Here is an 18,860-nt window from a genome sequence, read left to right on the forward strand (position 1 = left end):
TCTTTTTAATGGCTGAGTAATACTCCATTGTATATATGTACCACAGCTTTCTTATCCATTCATCTGCTGATGGACCTCTAGGTTCCTTCCATGTCCTGGCTATTATAAACAGTGCTGCGATGAACATTGGGGTACACGTGTCTCTTTTAATTCTGATTTCCTCAGTATGTATGCCCAGCAGTAGGATTGCTGGGTCATATGGCAGTTCTAGTTTTTAAGGAATTCCACACTGTTCTCCATAGTGGCTGTACTAGTTCGCATTCCCACCAACAGTGTAAGAGGGTTCCCTTTTCTCCACACCCTCTCCAGCATTTATTTTTTGCAGACTTGGATAGCAGCCATTCTGACTGGCGTGAAATGGTACCTCATTGTGGTTTTGATTTGCATTTCTCTGATAATGAGTGATGTTGAGCATCTTTTCATGTGTTTGTTAGCCATCTGTATGTCTTCTTTGGAGAAATGTCTGTTTAGTTCTTTGGCCCATTTTTTGAGAATAGCATTGAAACATGTATATTATCATATGTGAAACAGATCGCCAGTCCAGGTTCGATGCATGAGACAGGGTGCTCAGGGCTGGTGCACTGGGATAACCCTGAGGGATGGGACGGGAGGGAGGTGGGAGGGGGGTTCAGGATGGGGAACACATGTACACCCATGGCTGATTCATGTCAATGTATTGCTAAATCCACTACAATATTGTAAAGTAATTAGCTTCCAATTAAAGTAAATTAATTAAGAAAAATTTACCACCTTAAAAAAAAAAACTCATTAGAGAGAGTAGAAATACTTCTTTTCCTGGAAATGAAGTCTCTGACATTTTGGACAGAGGGTGAAAGAAAGAAAGAATGATGGGTGGCCATTCTCTAGACAAGCTACAGTTTGTGGCTCTCAGGTTCTTTGAGGTTGAGAAGAGGAGCAGAGAACTCTGTCCCCAGCTCACAGAGTCTGTCAGCACCCCCCTGTTGGACAGCGCTAAGGTACTTCCTGGAGTCCTTCCTGCCCCTGACCCATTGCCTATAAATCAAGATCAACAGAGCTCTATAAACTGTGCTGTGAAATAAAAATAAAGGAAATCAAATATGACAAGCCTTGCTATGAAGGATGTCCAGGTACAGGGAAGTTGTTATTGGACAAATTGCTAAGTTAAAAAAATATACAATGTTTTGAAAATTCTGAAGCTCTTACGATTCATCAGGAAAATGTGAAAATTGGCATATTTGAGCACCACCATGTGCTAGATCTATGCCTGGGAGTTTTACACATGTCATGTAACCCTCACAGTAACACCAGGAGGTCATTATCATCTCCATTTTACATAGGATGATATCGAGGCTCCAGGAGCATACGTGATTTGGCCAAGGGATGTAACTGCTGAGCAGCTGAGCTACTGGGGAAGCCCAGGTGCTCAACTCAGAGCCTGTGGATTTTCTACTGTTCTCTGCTGCTTCCCATCTAAGCTTAAGGCCAGAAACCCCTTTATACTCTGGTTTTACAGTTGACAGTGCTGATGCTAGAGGATTTCAAGTGACTGACTTAGGAGCAGACTCATACCTAGAATTCAGTTTTCTTGAATAGTTTATTAAACAACAAATAATGGAAGAATATCACGCTGTTTTAAATAGTTCAGTAGTTACAGAAACTCCGTAGGTCTTGTAAGGATCTTTTTTTTTTTTTTTTTTTTTTTTTAGGATCTTATCTTAAAGAACAAGAACTGAGTATTCTGTATCGGTGCTTTAGATTCCAGACATTTTTTGAATGAAAGAATTCACCATCTTGGACTTCTTTATATGCTAACAGTATTTTAAAATGATTGAGTGAGTGAGTGAAAGTCGCTTAGTTGTGTCCGATTCTTTGCGACCCCCTGAGCTATACAGTCCATGGAATTCTCCAGGCTAGAATACTGGAGTGGATAGCCTTTCCCTTCTCCAGGGGATCTTTCCCTTCTCCAGGGGATCTTCCCAATCCAGGGATCGAACCCAGGTTTCCCGCATTGCAAGTGGAATCTTTATCAGCTGAGCCACAAGGGAAAATGATTGGAAAGTACCTTTTGGGGCAGTATTTCACATCTGTAATACTAAACTTTACTAGCAGGCTTTCCTATATGTCAATGAACTGTTCTGTTATTTTACCCCCATCTGCTAAGTAGTTATTTCCTTTTTTCTCCCCCTTTATCCTTGCTTTATGTGGTTTCTGTGTTTTATGTCATTGTTATGTCTACTTCTTTATCTTGGTAAGATTAGAAGAAAGATATTTTAGTCTGGAGTAAATTTCTCATCCCTTCCCATCTCTGCTTTCTTGTTCCTGTTCATCCTTCAACTTTCATCTTCTCATAATAAACTTTCATCCGTGGATACCCACTTAGGAATCATGTGTCTTCTTCTTTTTCCCCCCAGCAACCAGTCCGTGCACATGATCAGGGACCTGCCACATGCCAGATCTAGAGCAACTCACATTCCTTGACATGAAGGAACTCAGAGTTGAGATGGGGAGGCACACAGTTAGACAGAAAGATGCAATGTGATTGAATGCTTTATTTTAAAGCTACTTGGTGAGTGTTTATCATGGGGCAGGCATTGTGTGAAGTGAGCATCTTACATTCATTATCTCACGTTCTCTTAATAACCTTATGATCCCGATTTTAAGGAGAAGGAGAGTGATTTCGAGCACGTCCATGTTCTGCCTAACGTCACTGAAGTCACAGAATTTCTGCCGAAATCTGGGTCCAGAGCCCAAGTTGTAGCCACTCTGCCTCCTGTGCAGGTCAGAGCACTTCCCTGTGTGTCCCCAGGCCCTCATGTGCCAGGCACAGGGAGGGGACAGCCCCAGTGCTGGAGTTAGAAAGTATCAGTTACTTAACAGTTACACAGCCCCTTTAACTGCATATCATCCTTCAGTTAGGAATTCAAGATACAAGAATTCAAGACATAACACGCATGTCCAAACTTAGTCATCACAAACGTTTATCAGCATAACATTAAATACATTATGATATGTTCATACAATGAAATGATAAAGCTACAGTAAAGAAGGAACAAATGCTATAGGGATCTGGAACAATGTAAAAGGGATGGTATTATATGGAATAAATAAGGTTTAAAAGAGATGCTGCTTTGTATAGAATCGATACTATGATGCCATTTGTGGTTTGGAGAAGCAGGGAATATTTATATTTTTGTTTATATACAATATAAATTGCTTGTATAACATATCTTTGGAAGAATAGATAAGAAATCGATACTACGAATTGGTTCTGAAGACTGGTAAGGGATTCCAGGTAGCAAGATTGTCCACCGTACACCTTTTTGTGCCTTTTGAATTTTGAGCCAACTGAATTTGCCACCTATTGAAAGTATATAACTAAAAATAAAAGAAATAACAGGCAGCTTGCTAGAAATGAAAACAAATAAGAAAGGCACGCTGGGCTGGTGTATTTTCTGAGTATGGGAGTTAAGCCTGCCTCCATCCTCCCTGCATCCCAACGTGTACTTGGTTGTTTGTGCAATTGATCAACTAAGTTGAAAAAATAAAATCTCCGATTCCTGTATGGGAACAGCATAGCATTTTTTTTGGTTGTATTAATTCCTGTTGAAAATAGGTATCCTGAGTCTAACCATGAAGAGACATCAGACGAACTCAAATTAAGGGACCTTCTGAAAAATAAATGGCCTGTGAGTTTGTAAAATGTCAAGGTCATGGAGAACTAGGAAAGACTGGGGACTGTTCCCGGTCGGAGGGAACTGATAGGACATGTTGGCAGCGACACGCCGTGCGTGAGGCCAGAGTGGACCCTTGGCCAGAAAAAGAGGGCTTTCCTTCTCTGCAAAGGACGGGAATCAGACAATTGGCAAAAGTTGAATGTGGTCTGTAAGTTAGATAATAGCACTGTTAATATCCTGATTTTGATACAAGTACTGTGGTTCTGTGAGAAAATATCCTTCTTTTAGGAAATAGGCACTCAAGAATTTAGTAGTAAAGGAGTTTTTTTGCCTGCAACTTACTCTCAAATAGTTAAAAAAAGAAGATGGAAAAGAGAGAGAGAGGATGAAAGAGGAGGAGAGAGAATAATAAAGCAAACCTGGTAAAATGTTAACATTTGGGGGAACAGTGAAGAAATACAGAAATTCTTTGTACTATTTTTGCTGCTTTTCCATCTGAAATTATTTCAAAATAAAAAAAATTAAACATTTCCAATGTGGAACATTTTCTGATTTTATAATATGGGGCCTCTTGTACAGTTTTTATCTCCTTTTGTACAATTTTGTGATTATCTTCCTGTAGCTCTTTATATTATCAGTGAAATTCCTCTGAGTTTCTTAATATTTTTGTTCCTTTTAAAAAATATATAACAACTTTGTTGAAGTTTAATTCATATACTGTATAACTCACCCTCACTATCTTTTTATGTATGCTTAAATAGTACTACTATATAAGGAAGATATGCTTAACAAAAAGACAACATTGTAGGTGTAATTTACACATGATAAAATTCACCTCTTAACTGAATAGGTTGATGGCTTCTGACATGTGATTTCACCATGTATCCGCCACCCCAGTCTAGATACAAGATAGAGAACATTACAGCCCCTTTGCTTACAGTCACCTGCTGTTGGTGGGGGTATTGTTTGCAGGATCCTCTGGAGGGTGCAGGGCGAGTGTGTGTGGTGGGGTGGCTTCTGTTGGGGTGAGGATGCTAGTGATGCACTGAGCCCCTCCCTGGCTCCCGAGAGGCTCCCAGGTGGTTCGGACGTAGCCATTCTGTATCCCAGACACCCCGAGGCCGTGTGTCCCGGTTTCTTTTCTTCCATGGGCCTTATTCCGGTTCAGAGGCTGGAGCATGCATAGCTTCAGAATGTTTCTCAGGTTATTTCACGGTGGAGAAAGTTCTGGCAGGGTTCTGGGCAGTGGTCCGTCTCATCTTTAGTTGAGTGGTCTTCTGAGCAGCTTGGCCTTGCCTGTCTATGATGCCACTTACTGGGCCAGCAGAAGGAGGTGTATCAGGCCTGGCTGCCCGGTTAAACAGCAGATCTCACATGACCTTTAAACCATCAGTGTTTTATCATCATCAAAAGGAAAGATTGATTACAACATCTGTTTTGGAAAATAGTCATATTTCAAGATACAGGTTTTGTGCCCATTGATGTTTAGTGAGGCTTTGATTTGCCAGCTCATCACTCCTGTATTGACTCCATAGGAAACACAGTTGGTATCTGTATTCACCAAATTGTGGCCCAGAAAATTTGGCTTCCTCCGCCTGCCATTTTCCCTAATTTTGTGACTTTTATTATGCTGCTTTTCATTTTGAGTTGGTGGTATAGGAAGTCAGTGTCTCGACAGGTGTTCAAACAGGGACGAGCTGGCTGAGCCGCAGTAAGATTTGGTGTTAGCCCAGCACTTGACTGACTTTAGTACATGGAGGCCTTGTCATCCTCCTCCTGGGGAGAACTAGGGACTGCACTCAGTGTGATGAAGGCTCCATCCACCTGGCGTGGGCCCAGAGCAGAACATGCACACAGTACAGTTTGTCATTATTACATATAATTTCTCCATTTTCACCTTTTTTGCCCAGGTGTGTTATCTCTTACAAAGCTTTTTTTCCCCCCTCTTTGTGGCTGTGTGGCTGAGACTGTAACTTATTAAAATGCATTCATGTATTTAAGTCTTGGGTTCTCTTCTCTTTTTCTCAGGCACGCTGCAGAGAGGCCTTCCTGTTCCTGACGAGCACGCGCATGGGAGACAGATGACTGTCCTTCACCCTGCACAACTCTAGGTGCCTGGGCCCCTGTCCAGCCGGGAGGGGATGGATTCCAAAGATGAAGGCTCACACGTGTGGCCCCCGGCTGCAGAGCACGAGGAGAATGCTGCACAGGTGAAAAGTGCTCTCCCAGCTGGGCACTGACCGCGGTGTTTTAGTTGGTAGAGTTTGCTGACAGCTAGAGAAATAGCAGCTTCTGTATAGTGATGTGGGGCAAGGAGGGAGCTGATGGGCGGATGTGGTACTCAAGGAATGGGCAGCATTTCAGCGCTTCGAATGCTCCATCTGCATGGGTCGCTGTGATTTCAAGAAGCTACATACCACCCATGGGCTTCTCTGCCTTTCCCCCAACTTACTGTCATAATCCTCTTCACTGCTCCATTTTATTTCATGGTGAAAGCTCCAAACTGCAGGGTTTCTTTTATGTTATCCAGGAAAGGGTTTTGATTTTTTGTGTGTAGTGAAGTACAAGGTATGTCTATAAAGTGAGTGGCTTTTCCTTTTCTTTTCAAATTCAGAATGTAAACTTCTCACTGAAAGTTTTCCCAGTGAATCAACAGCTCTGGAGGTTAGTCACTTATTCAGATATCACTCTACTAACCAGCTACACATTCTTTTGACTGTCCTTAGCAAAAGTGAATCTCTGCGTTTTTGGTATGGATTTGAATTTTGGTAAGAGTCAGCAGTCATAGGGAGCCACGTTTTATATGTGACCAAGGTATGAAACTTCATTTTATAGCATTATAATATATATGTAATTTCATTTTCATCAAATTACATAACCATAGTTGTTCAGTTGCTAAGTAATCAGAACATTTATATTGAAGCCTTTAAATACACATATTATGTTTGATTTAAGTAGTAAAACTAATGTTACAGTACATAAAATCTGTCATCAGATATGATTTAAAAGTCTGTGTCTGAATACTGAGAAAAAGGTACCAGAGAAGCTTCCAGCAGAATAATTGAGAATGCTGTTTTGGTTCTCATGGAAGCTATCTGGAAGGCTACTTTCATGTAGCTATATATTTTGGGGTACTTTGTATAAAGAAAAATGTAGTCCATTAATAAGTAGGGTCCACATTTGCAGGTAATCAGACAGTAGACAGCAGAGCTCAGCATCCTTTGTTGTGCCCCATCCTTGCAATATTTCTTCCCCCATCCAGGAATCCTGCTTTAGCCGAGTACTTGGTGATGAAGACCAAGTTGAAGAGTTTGGATAACTCTCAAGGAAAAAATTTTTTTTCTTTTTTAAGCACTGAGACTAGTTAAAGATTTTGATGTTAATGAACAAATCTAAACTCACAAAATTATCTTGCAGCACTTAAAATTGCACAAATATTTCAGAAGCCCAGTTCTTGTGCAAACTGTATCTTCATGGGCAGAGCAGATTTATGTAGAAGCTGGGGTAATCACTTAGTGCTAAAGTGGAAGTTTGTTTTATTTACATGGTGCTTGACTGCATCTTGTCTCCAGTTTTCTTTCTGTGGGTTGAATTAGCTTATGTCATCTTTGGGATCTGTTCTCCGCTGGAAAAAACTGAAGTAAAAAATTATGTGTAAAGCCAAGACAGTATAAGAGTAAAGATTCCGACCTAAGAGGGCCTGACTTCAATATCAGTACATAAATTATTTCTCTCCCAAATGCGTGCTTTGACCATCTGCTTTGTACCTTCAATATCAGACACTAGGCTGTGTGCCAACCTGCAGGAACTCAAACCTCCAAAGCTGACTGCTCAGAAAGCACTTTACAGAATCAGTTTCTGCTTTAGTTCTTCATAGGCAGAAAATTATTTCCCCTGGTGACAACTGAAATAGTTATCCAAAACCCCTGAAAAGTACATTCTCAGAATTTTTTGTGTCCTTACCTACTTGGCAAAGAAAAGTTCTGTTACATTCACCAAGTCAGCAGACATTCACCCCTTGCCTACAGAACAGCTATGGAGGACAGAAGAATTTGTATGAAAGCAAGTGACCTTGTTTTAATGTGTTTGCCAAAAGGCACTCTTCGTTAGGAAGTGGAATTTTTATGACATGTTGAAAGCAACTGACTTTTGAGTCTTGACATATTTTTCCACCTTACAGAATAATCCGTGTTTTGTAGTGTGGTAGTGTTGTCCATCAGGAATCTTCTGCCATGTTTCTTCTCAGCACGCCCCAAAAGACAGACCTGCAGTTGATATTTGAGGCAAAGGGGTGTTTAAATCGGTTGCCTAATATTAAGTAAAGTCAATGAGAAGGTCCTTGGATCCCTCTGCCAAGTCACTAACTCAGCACAGATGATCCTTTTGTTCATTGTGTTCTCCTTTCATGGGGATCTTTTAGAAATGCAAGTGTGTGGTGTTCTCGGTCAGTTCCCCATCTTTGTGCTACAGGGTGGGTTCCACAAGGGTGATCACTTTGTACTTGCTGTTTTTTTTGCCCAGGTGCATTTTGTTCCAGACGCTGGAACTGTGGCCCAGATCGTCTACACCGATGACCAGGTCCGTCCTCCGCAGCAGGTGGTGTACACGGCAGATGGTGCCTCCTATGCCTCCGTGGATGGTCCTCAGCACACACTGGTCTACATCCATCCCGTGGAAGCTGCGCAGGCACGTTGGGACTGTGGTTGATGGCTTGGTTGTTAATCTGTTAATTCAGCCCTTAGGTTTACGCTCTGTCAGTCACTGTGCCGCTGGCAGGTGATGCAGGAAATATGCAGATAAGATGTGTGCTCTCAAGGAGCTTATAACCATCGTGGCAGAGGAAGATGTGGTTTATTTATTCAAATTAAATGTTAAATGTAAGGAGTTAGAGCACTAACCTGGAATGAGGTCTTTTCCCCACCGACTGTTGATATCGATTGATTATTATTATAAACAAGATTATCAGCCTGTTACTTTTCCTAAGTATCAAGAACCAGGCCAAACATGGCATTTATTTCTGTGTAATTTAATCAAGATGAATCTCAGTGGAAACATGCACATTATTTCAGTTACACGTGTAAGTGAGGGATCCTACTAGCTTGTTAATTGCTATTTACTAATAACTTATTGATTTTTAGGACTGTCATAGAAGTGAGGGTAAAAGCTGTACGATTATAACTGCTTTCATTTTTTTTGCTAGTGACTCTGAGTGTTGGTTTCCAAATGCATAACAGGAATATCCCCCAATATATAAATGTTACTTTGTATTTTTAGCACTTTATAATGTACATAGCACTTTAAAATATATTAGAAATCAGTTCCATTGTTTTTTGTTAAAAAAAATTTTTTTTTTTAACATGGACCATTTTTGAAGTCTTCATTGACTTTGTTACAATATTGCTTCTGTTTTTATGCTTTCGGTTTTTTGGCTGAGAGGCATGTGGGATCTTAGCTCCCCTACCAGGACTGAACCTGCACCCCTGCATTGGAAGGTGAAGTCTTAACCATTGGCCCTCCAGGGAAGTCCCCAGTTCCATAGTTTTTGTAGTAGGATCCTGGTAATAAAAATTTGCCCTTATGCAATATTTAATCAGGAGACCCAAAGTACTCCCAAGAAGAAATGAGACCTACCTAATAAATGCCTTTCAAGTCTATATAAAGGTAAAATTGCCTGATAGTAGATGTTACTTTTGAAATAGCCCTTGTCAGTTTTAGTCCCCCAGCTGTACTGAAAAAAGAACATGTAGATTATGTAAAGAATGTCCTGTGCCCGACTTTTAAATCATTACTATGTTACTAAATGTCTGAGTCATGATAGTTTTTAAGCGTCAAATATAAGAAATCAGAAGCTCGCTAAAATTCTCTTTTACAGTTCTCTGGAATCAGCACTTAACCATGGTTCCTATGACCATGAATTTGCTAAAGCCTTAGGCAAATTAGAGTCATTTAAAAGTTTTAGAGAAAGAATACTTTTTTGGATTGGAGATTTCTTGTGGTGTCCTGGCTAAAATAATTTTGAAGGTTTTCCTTCTTTAGTTATCATGACTGTCAGCCAAATAATGTTTATAATGAGAACTTTGAAAATTATGATCTTACTGGCTTTATCCAAAAAAGAGTCTATGGAACATTAAATGCGATTTATTTATTTATTTTCTACATCTGCTGAGTGTGCATTTCCATTGGAAAGAGTTGTAATCCTTGGGTATACAGTATTCTTCTCTTTGTTAGTGTATCTCCAACCATTTTCATTTAATTGCAAGTCTACCCCTATGACAGAGTGTTACGTGAGCATGCATGCCCCCTTGTTCATGGAATGCCTTTTTAATTAACCGTGACGTTCAATCTCAGGAGAGGCTTTGCTTTAGAGTAAAATCACGAAGTGTGCAGTGTGTTAGCCAATGGAGAGGGTTAGCTTTTACAATCTCTTTGAAGACATATAAATGAAAGGCTTCAGCAAAGTATAGGATTACTGTCTTTATCTTCTTTATTAATGAAAGATTATTACTAGCTATTTGACAGAAACTCTCTCAGGAATTGGTGCTTAGCAGTAGGATAATTTTTCCTGCATAGACAAGCTGTCTAAAGATCTATTGATAAGATTTTGTCGTTGTTGTTGTTTGTTTAGACGCTGTTTACAGACCCAGGCCAAGTAGCTTATGTGCAACAGGATGCTACAGCTCAGCAGGTAATGAGTTGCTTTTTTGCCTTCTTGTTATTTCTGGGTAATATTATGAAGGTACCCTCTCCTGAAATACCTCCAACCCTCTGCACTGCGCATTCTCTGAAAGTCTGTGTCTCGTGTGTTTAGAATATTCTCGATGTCTGTTAATGAAGACAAAGCAGAACGCGACATTAACACACTCCAACCAGTGTGTATTGAAATACTTTGGTAATACAAAAATGATCTGTCAGGGAAATTTAAGCATTAAAATAAGGATATTAATTGGGTATTGGTTCAAGTTCCAAAGAATAATCCTGAGTTTCAAAAGTGTCTGTGGAAATTTGGAAACATTTTAGTACTTGTTCTTTTTTTTTTTGATTATTGACTTACATTTGATTTGTAATGTTGTGTTAGTTTCAGGTGTATAGCAAAGTGATTCAGTTATCTCTATATTTATATTATATATATTCTTTTTTAATGTTCTTTTCTTTATGGTTTATTACAGGATTCTGAATATAGTTCCATGTGCTATATAGTAAGACCTTGTCGTCTATCCATTTTTTATTTACACCGACCCCTCTTTCCCCTTTGGTAACTATAAGTCTGTTTTCTAAGTCCGTGACTCTGTTTCTGTTTTGTAAATAAATTCATTTGTATCACATTTAGATTCCACATGTATGATATCATATGATATTTGTCTTTCTCTGACTTAGTATGATAATCTATTTTAAAATATTGGGGTAAAATTCCTGCTTAAATTGCCTATACTCTTAGTGGCAACTTTCTCCCTTTTAGTTTCTGAGAATTGAGATTCTTCTTGGTTTTCTTTAAAAACTTTTCTTTTCTTTTACCTCTATTTCTAATATATTCTGCTTGACTTTGAGGGACGTCTTCCTTATTTTTCTTCTGATTGTGAAAGTGATAAAGAAGGTACAAAAGCTTGATAATGTCAGTCCTACCCTAAAAAGAATGTGACTCCAAATAGTTGTATTTTCACGATGGCTGGTATGACTGTTATTCAGCTGTACCACTGAGTGTCATGAGTGATTTTTAAGTAAGCTTACTCATCAGTAAGCACTTTTTGCTTTTCAGATTTCTTAGTAGGTGATTTGGATACTTCCATTTTATTTTATTATTACGTTTTTAAACCAATGGGACCTTGCTATTCAGTTTTATTTTTGACTGTGCTGTGCAGCATGTGAAATCTTAGTTCCTCTATGAGGGATTGAACCCGTGCCACCTGCAGTGCAAGTGCAGAGTTTCAGTCACTGGACCGCCAGGGCAGTCCTTGGATAATTACATTTTAAAATTTGAAAAGTGAACAGTAGTTGGGTTAATATTATTTATGGAATCTAGAGAAAATTAGGAGTCTTTGTCGTATTACTTACGGTTGAATTTATTCCTGATTGCTAGTGACCTACAATTTTGTGAGGTCTGTCAACTTGAATGAGAGTTTGTCTTAGTACATTGGGACTGCTATAACAAAATATCATATATAGCATGTGTGCCTTTGCTCAGTTGCTCAGTCATGTCCAACTCTTTTCGATCCCATGGACTGTAGCCCATGAGGCTCCTCTGTCCATAGGATTTCCCAGTCGAGAATACTGGAGTAGGTTGCCATTTCCTTCCGGGATCTCCTGTGTCTCTTGAATTGGCCGGCAGATTCTTTACTGCTGAGCAAACTGGGAAGCTCCTACCATATACTGGGTGGATTATAAACAACAGAAATTTATTTCTCACAGTTCTGGAGTTTGGGAAGTCCAAGACCAAGGTGCCAATAGATTTGTTGTCTGGTGAGAACCCTCTTCTTATTCACAGATGGCTGACTTCTTGCTGTGCCCTCCATGGCAGACAGGGCGAGGCTGCCCTCTGGGATCTTGTAGAAGGGCACTCATCCCACTCATAGGGGCTCCACCCTCATGACCCAATCACCTTTCAGAGGCCCCACCTCCTAACTTCCTCACACTGGGGATTAGATTTGGACATATGTATAAATTTGGGGAGACACAAATATTTTGTAGCAGAGTTGCTGTTTTATTTTAGTAATTTTGTACTAATTAAGTATATTAAGACAAATCATGTTCATTTCTGTGAATATTTATTGATTCTACCAAACAAGCAATGGCTAGATTTAATTCATTTTTACATCTGAAGAGTAAAAACAAAATGAAATGCCTTTGTATTTCTAGATAATTAATTCATTTACTCATTTTTAGAGTAATGATTTTTTTTCATAAAAAAGTTGAAGCAATGCAAAAAAGAAAGTCCATAAAAACCGAAACAATATTTCTGCCCAGAAACATCCTCATTAACTTACAGTTGGTAACTATTATTCTAGACTTCTTTCAGACATAAAACAGACAAAGATAAACAGATAGGGGAAAACTGTGCCCTAAATGCTATTATTAATCTAAATACTTTAAACTTAATTTACTCATGTTTTCCTAACCCGCCCTGAGCTCTGGTCCCCTCAGGCTTCACCTCCTGCTGTGATGACCTGACTCAGCACATTGACCCTTCCCCCGCTTCTCTCCCCCACTGTTTGGGATTTGTGGTGTTATTATTATAACTAATACATTTCTGTTCTATTCAGTAACCACAGCTATTTAGAATTCTGCCCTATTATCTCCTAGCATTTACTTTTGAGGAAATCTTGAGTCTAATTTTGATTATTTTCCTCATTCCTTCTCTATCTTAATGCCTGTTTGAGTCTTTCTTTATCCTTGAAGTTTTTCTTTGAAGTCTAGTGACTTCACCAGCACGTGAATCAGAATTCCCTAGGACAGGGTGTGTCCTTTTGATGGATAGGTTAACTCTATTTTGGGAACATTTTTATCTATTAGATTTTTGAAGATCTTTTTAGTTTCATTGGATGTGTTCATTTTCCCAGGAATATCAATGTGAGTATATTGGTTTTACTTTCTGAACCTAACATTTTCTCTGATCATTTTTACATCTATTCTTTTCCATTTTATTTGTGTAATTTCTTTTGTGTCCCTCATATTACCTTATCATGTTTTTTAAGCTTTCTGATTAAATTATAACATATACGTCAGTCAGTTCAGTTCAGTTCAGTCGCTCAGTCGTGTCCGACTCTTTGTGACCCCATGAATCGCAGCACGCCAGGCCTCCCTGTCCAACACCAACTCCCGGAGTTCACTCAGACTCACGTCCATTGAGTCAGTGATGCCATCCAGCCATCTCATCTTCTGGCGTCCCCTTCTCCTCCTGCCCCCAATCCCTCCCAGCATCAGAGTCTTTTCCAGTAAGTCAGCTCTTCGCATGAGGTGGCCAAAGTACTGGAGTTTCAGCTTCAGCATCATTCTCTCCAAAGAAATCCCAGGGCTGATCTCCTTCAGAATGGACTGGTTGGATTTCCTTGCAGTCGAAGGGACTCTCAAGAGTCTTCTCCAAGACCACAATTCAAAAGCATCAATTCTTCGGCGCTCAGCCTTCTTCACAGTCCAACTCTCACATCCATACATGACCACAGGAACATATACATAGAAAAGTACAAAAAATTATAAGCAGTAACACAATGATATGAAGTAAGCATACTTTGTAACCAACACCCAGATTAAATAACAGAACATTACCATCTCCTAAAGGCTTCCCAGCTGGCTCAGGGTAAAGAATCTGCCTGCCAATGCAGGAGATGCAAGAGATGAAGGTTCAATACCTGAGTCAGGAAGATCTCCTGGAGTAGGAAATGGCAACTCACTCCAGTATTCTTGCCTGGAAAGTTCCGTGGACAGAGGAGTCTGGTGGGCTACAATCTGTGGGGTCAAAAAGAGTCGGATACACACACACCCCATCTCCTAAAAGCCATCCTTATGCTTCCTGCTAATCACTGCTCCTTCCCTTCTCGTCAAAGGTTACAGACCTTAGACTCGTTTTCCATGGTTTTGAACTTTATATAAGTGGAATACCTTAGTATGGTTTCCTTTCTGTTTTGTTCCCTTGTTTAACATTGTGCTTGGGAGAGTCGTGTAGTTCATGCTGTTTGGTGTGGCTGTGGTTATTTCTCCTTCTGTTTTTATAGCTGTATCATGTTCAGTTTTATGAGTGTACCACAATTTATCCGGGAGTGTGATCCCACCTCTACTAAGTTCTTCAAGAGTTTCTTGTCCCTTTGCTTTTCCATGCTTCCCTGGTGGCTCAGCTGGTAAAGAATCTGCCCACAGTGGGGGAGAACTGGGATCGATCCCTGGGTTGGGAAGATCCTCTGGAGAAGGGAAAGGCTACCCGCTCCAGTATTCTGACCTGGAGAATTCCATGGACTGTATAGTCCACAGGGTCGCAAAGAGTTGGACACAACTGAGCGACTTTCACTTTCACCACAACTTTCGCTTGCTTTTCCATACACATTGTAGAATCAGCCTGGAAGTTTCCACCAAAGTCCTATGGGAAACTTATTGGCATTTCATTGTACCTATGGGTCAGTTTGTGAAAAATTGACATCTTATTTAATATTAAGTCTTCTGATCTGTGAATATGTTCTATCCCTGAATTTTATTTATCTATTTATTTTTAACATTTTTATAGAAATATAGTTGATTGACAGTGTTGTGTGTCAAGTGTACAGCACTCTGATTCAGTTGCACATACATGTATAAATATGTGTATTCTTTTTTTTACATTCTCTTCCATTGTATCTTATTATAAGCTATTGAATATAGGTCCCTGTGCTACACAGTAGGTCCTTGTTGGTTATCTATTTTATATATAGCAGTATCCCTGAGTTTTAAATGAAAGTTCAAAAATTGTCTTATGGGTAGAGGTCTTTCAATAGATTTAATGTTAGATATTTGGTGTCTTTAGATGGTATTTTAAATTTTGGTATAATTTTAAAAAATTTCATTTTCTAAGTTACAGTTCAATTTTCTTGGTAAATAATTATGTTGTCTATGAACACTGACATTTTTACTTCTTTGCAGTCCTTATATCTTTTTTCCCTTTGGTTTTATTGAGATATAATTGACATATAGCAATGTATTATAAGTTTAAGGTGTACAGCATAATGATTTGACTTACATGCATCATGAAACGATTGCCACAGTAAGTTTAGTGAACATCTATCATCTCCAAAATTTAAAAAAAATTAAAAAAACCCCTTTTTTTGGTGATGAGAACTCTTAGGATTTACTCTCTTAACTGCTTTTGTGTATAACACACAGCAGTGTTAATTTTATTTATCATACTATTCATTACACTCCTGCTACTGCTGCTGCTAAGTCACTTGAGTTGTGTCCGACTCTGTGCGACCCCATAGATGGCAGCCCACCAGGCTCCCCCATCCCTGGGATCTCCAGGCAAGAACACTGGAGTGGATTGCCATTTCCTTCTCCAATGCATGAAAGTGAAAAGTGAAAGTGAAGCCGCTCAGTCGTGTCTGACTCTCAGCAGCCCCATGGACTGCAGCCCACCAGGCTCCTCCATCCACGGGATTTTCCAGGCAAGAATACTGGAGTGGGGTTCACTCCTAGGACTTACTTATTTTGTAGGTGGAAGTTTGTATGTTTTGACCACCTTCATCCATTCTCCCTTCCCCCCACCTACCACCTCTGGTAACCACAAGTATGATCTCTTTTTATATGAGTCTGTTTTTTTTTTTTAATTAGAATATAATTACTTGACAAAGTTGTGTTAGTTTCTGCTATACAACAACACGAATCAGCTCTATGTATAAATACATCCGCTCCCTCTTGAGCCTCCCTCCATCCCCCAGTCCCACCCCTCTAGGTCATCACAGAGCACCACGCTGAGCTCCCTGTGCTCAGCTTGGGAACCTGGTAGGTTCCCACTGGCCATCTGTTTTACACACAGTGATGTGTTTACATCAATGTTACTCCCTCAGTTCTTCCTACCCTCTCCTTTCCTGCTGTGTCCGCAAGTCCAGTCTCTACATCTGCATCTCTATTCCTGCCCTGCAAATAGGTTCATCAGTAGCATTTTTCTAGACTCCACATATATGCGTTAGTACATGATATTTGTTTTTCTGTTTCTGACTTCCTTCACTCTGTATGGGAGGCTCTAGTTTCATCCACATCACTACAACTGATTCAATTTCATTCCTTTTTATGGTTGAGTAATATTCCATTGTATACACGTACCACAGCTGCTTTACCCATTCATCTGTTGATGGATGTCTAGGTTGCTTCCATGTCCGGCTATTGTAAATAGTGCTGCAATAAAAAAATACATACGTCTTTTTGAGTTGTGGTTTTCTCAGAGTATATGCCCAGGACTGGGATTGCTGGGTCATATGGTAGCACTGTGTTTAGTTTATTTGGTTTTGAAGCATAACTGACCTATAACACTGGGTTAGTTCCTGTTACACAACATAGTGATTTTTTTCTATATATTTCATATATTCCATGATGTCTAGTTATAACATGTCACCATACAAAGATACTACGTACTGACTGTATTCCCCACACTGCACTTTTTATACCGATGACTCATTTATTTTGCAGCTAAGAGTCTGTATCCCTTAATTTGCCACACCTATTTCTTTCCATCCCCCACCCTCTGCTACTGTAGTAGCTTTGTTCTCTGTCTGTAACTGTTTCTGTTTTGTAATGTTTGCTCATTTACGTCTTTCCTTTTTATTTCTTCTTTTGTTCCCCTTTGCTCTGCTGGCTAGGTTACGTCTTTCCTTTTTGTTTCTTCTTTTGTTCCCTCTGCTGGCTAGGTTACCTCTTTCGTTTTTGTTCCCCTTTGCTCTGCTGGCTAGGATCTCCAATCCATTAGTGAATGGAGTTGGTGCTGTAGATGTGTAGGTTTCTCATTTTCCTTCCTGATTGCAGAGGGAAAACTTTCACTACTTCACTACGAAGAATGATGTTTAGTGCAGGGATTTTTTTTCCCTTCGGCTGTACCACATGGCACATAGGATCTTAGTTCCCCAACCAGGGATTGAACCTTCACCTGCTTCAGTGGAAGCATGGAGTCTTAACTGCTGCACCACCAGGGAAGTCCTCTCGTGCAGGCAGGATTTTTATAAAAAGAACACATCGATGAAGAAAGCTCCCTTTATGGTTTTTAATGAATGTTTATTATTGATTGATGTAGATTGTTATTCATGGATGTTGATTTTTACCAAATGCTTTTTTTTAAATCTGTTGAGATTTTTCTCTTCATTGTTAATAGGGTAGATTATATTAACTGATATTTAAAAGTTAAGTCACAGACTTCCCTAGTGGATCAATCAGTAAAGAATTCACCTAAGTATCTGCCTGCAATGTAGGAGATGCCAGTTCGATCCCTGGGTCAGAAAGATTCCCTGGAGAAGGAAATGGCAACCCACTCCAGTATTCTTGCCAGGAGAATCCCATGGATAGAGAAGCCTGGCTGGCTACAGTCCACTGGGGTCTCAAGACTCAGACACAACTTAGTGACTAAACTACCACCAAATGTTAAGCCAGCCTTTCATTCTATAATAAACTCCTTTTCTTGTATGTCTGGATTTGGTTTGCTGATATTTTGTTTGGGGTTTTATGTTTTTATTTACAAGTTCATTGTATTTTTAACCACTTTATTTGATTTTTTTTTCTTTTAAAGTAGCTTTCATCTTGATATTTTTTTCTTTTAATAACATCCTGGAAAGCTGTATCATCATTTTTGTTGGCGTTACAGTGTTCTATTATGGGGATTTACTATCATTCATATTCTTCAACTATTGTTTGTATCAGTTTAGTCACTCAATTGCGTCTTTCTCTTTGTGACCCCATGGACTTCAGCACGCCAGGCTTCCCTGTCCTTCACCAACTCCCGGAGCTTGCTCAAGCTCATGTCCATTGAGTTGGTGATGCCATCCAACCATCTCATCCTCTGTCGTCCCCTTCTCCTCCTGCCTTCAATATTTTCCAGGATCAGAGTCTTTTCCTATGAGTCAGTTCTTTGCATCAGGTGGCCAAAGTATTGGAGTTTCAGCTTCAGCATGAGGCCTTCCAATGAACATTCAGCACTGATTTCCTTTAGGAAATCTGGTTTGATCTCCTTGCAGTCCAAGGGACTCTCAAGAGTCTTCTCCAACACCACTGTTCAAAAGCATCAATTCTTCGGTGCTCAGCTTTCTTTACAGTCCAAGTCTCACATCCATACATGACTTCTGGAAAAACCATAGCTTTGGTTAGATGGACCTTTGTTGGCAAAGTAATGTCTATGCTTTTTAATATACTGTCTAGGTTGGTCTTAGCTTTTCTTCCAAGGAGCAAGTGTCTTTTAATTTCATGGCTGCAGTTACCATCTGCAGTGATTTTGGAACCCAAGAAAATAAAGTCTGTCACTGTTTCCATTGTTTCCCCATCTATTTGCCGTGAAGTGATGGGACCAGATGCCATGATCTTTGTTTTTTGAAGGTTGAGTTTTACGTCAGATTTTTCACTCTCCTGTTTCACTTTCATCAAGAGGCTCTTTAGTTTCTCTTCACTTTCTGCCTTAAGGGTGGTGTCATCTGCATATCTGAGGTTATTGATATTTCTCCCGGCAATCCTGATTCCAGCTTGTGCTTCATCCAGCCTGGCATTTCACATGATGTA

General features: G+C 39.7%; 1 protein-coding gene across 1 annotated transcript in view; it reads left to right on the plus strand.

Moving 5' to 3' along the window:
• Positions 1-18,860, plus strand: part of PRDM10 (PR/SET domain 10) — a 96,273-nt gene that overhangs the window by 26,843 nt on the left and 50,570 nt on the right. The window contains exons 2-4 of the mRNA XM_055581177.1: positions 5,685-5,866; positions 8,178-8,342; positions 10,282-10,341. Coding sequence (XP_055437152.1) covers positions 5,798-5,866; positions 8,178-8,342; positions 10,282-10,341 — 294 coding nt within the window. The 5' untranslated portion in view covers positions 5,685-5,797. The remainder of the gene's footprint in view (positions 1-5,684; positions 5,867-8,177; positions 8,343-10,281; positions 10,342-18,860) is intronic.

Source organism: Bubalus kerabau, chromosome 5 (genome assembly GCF_029407905.1).
Source record: "Bubalus kerabau isolate K-KA32 ecotype Philippines breed swamp buffalo chromosome 5, PCC_UOA_SB_1v2, whole genome shotgun sequence".
NCBI lineage: Eukaryota > Metazoa > Chordata > Mammalia > Artiodactyla > Bovidae > Bubalus > Bubalus kerabau.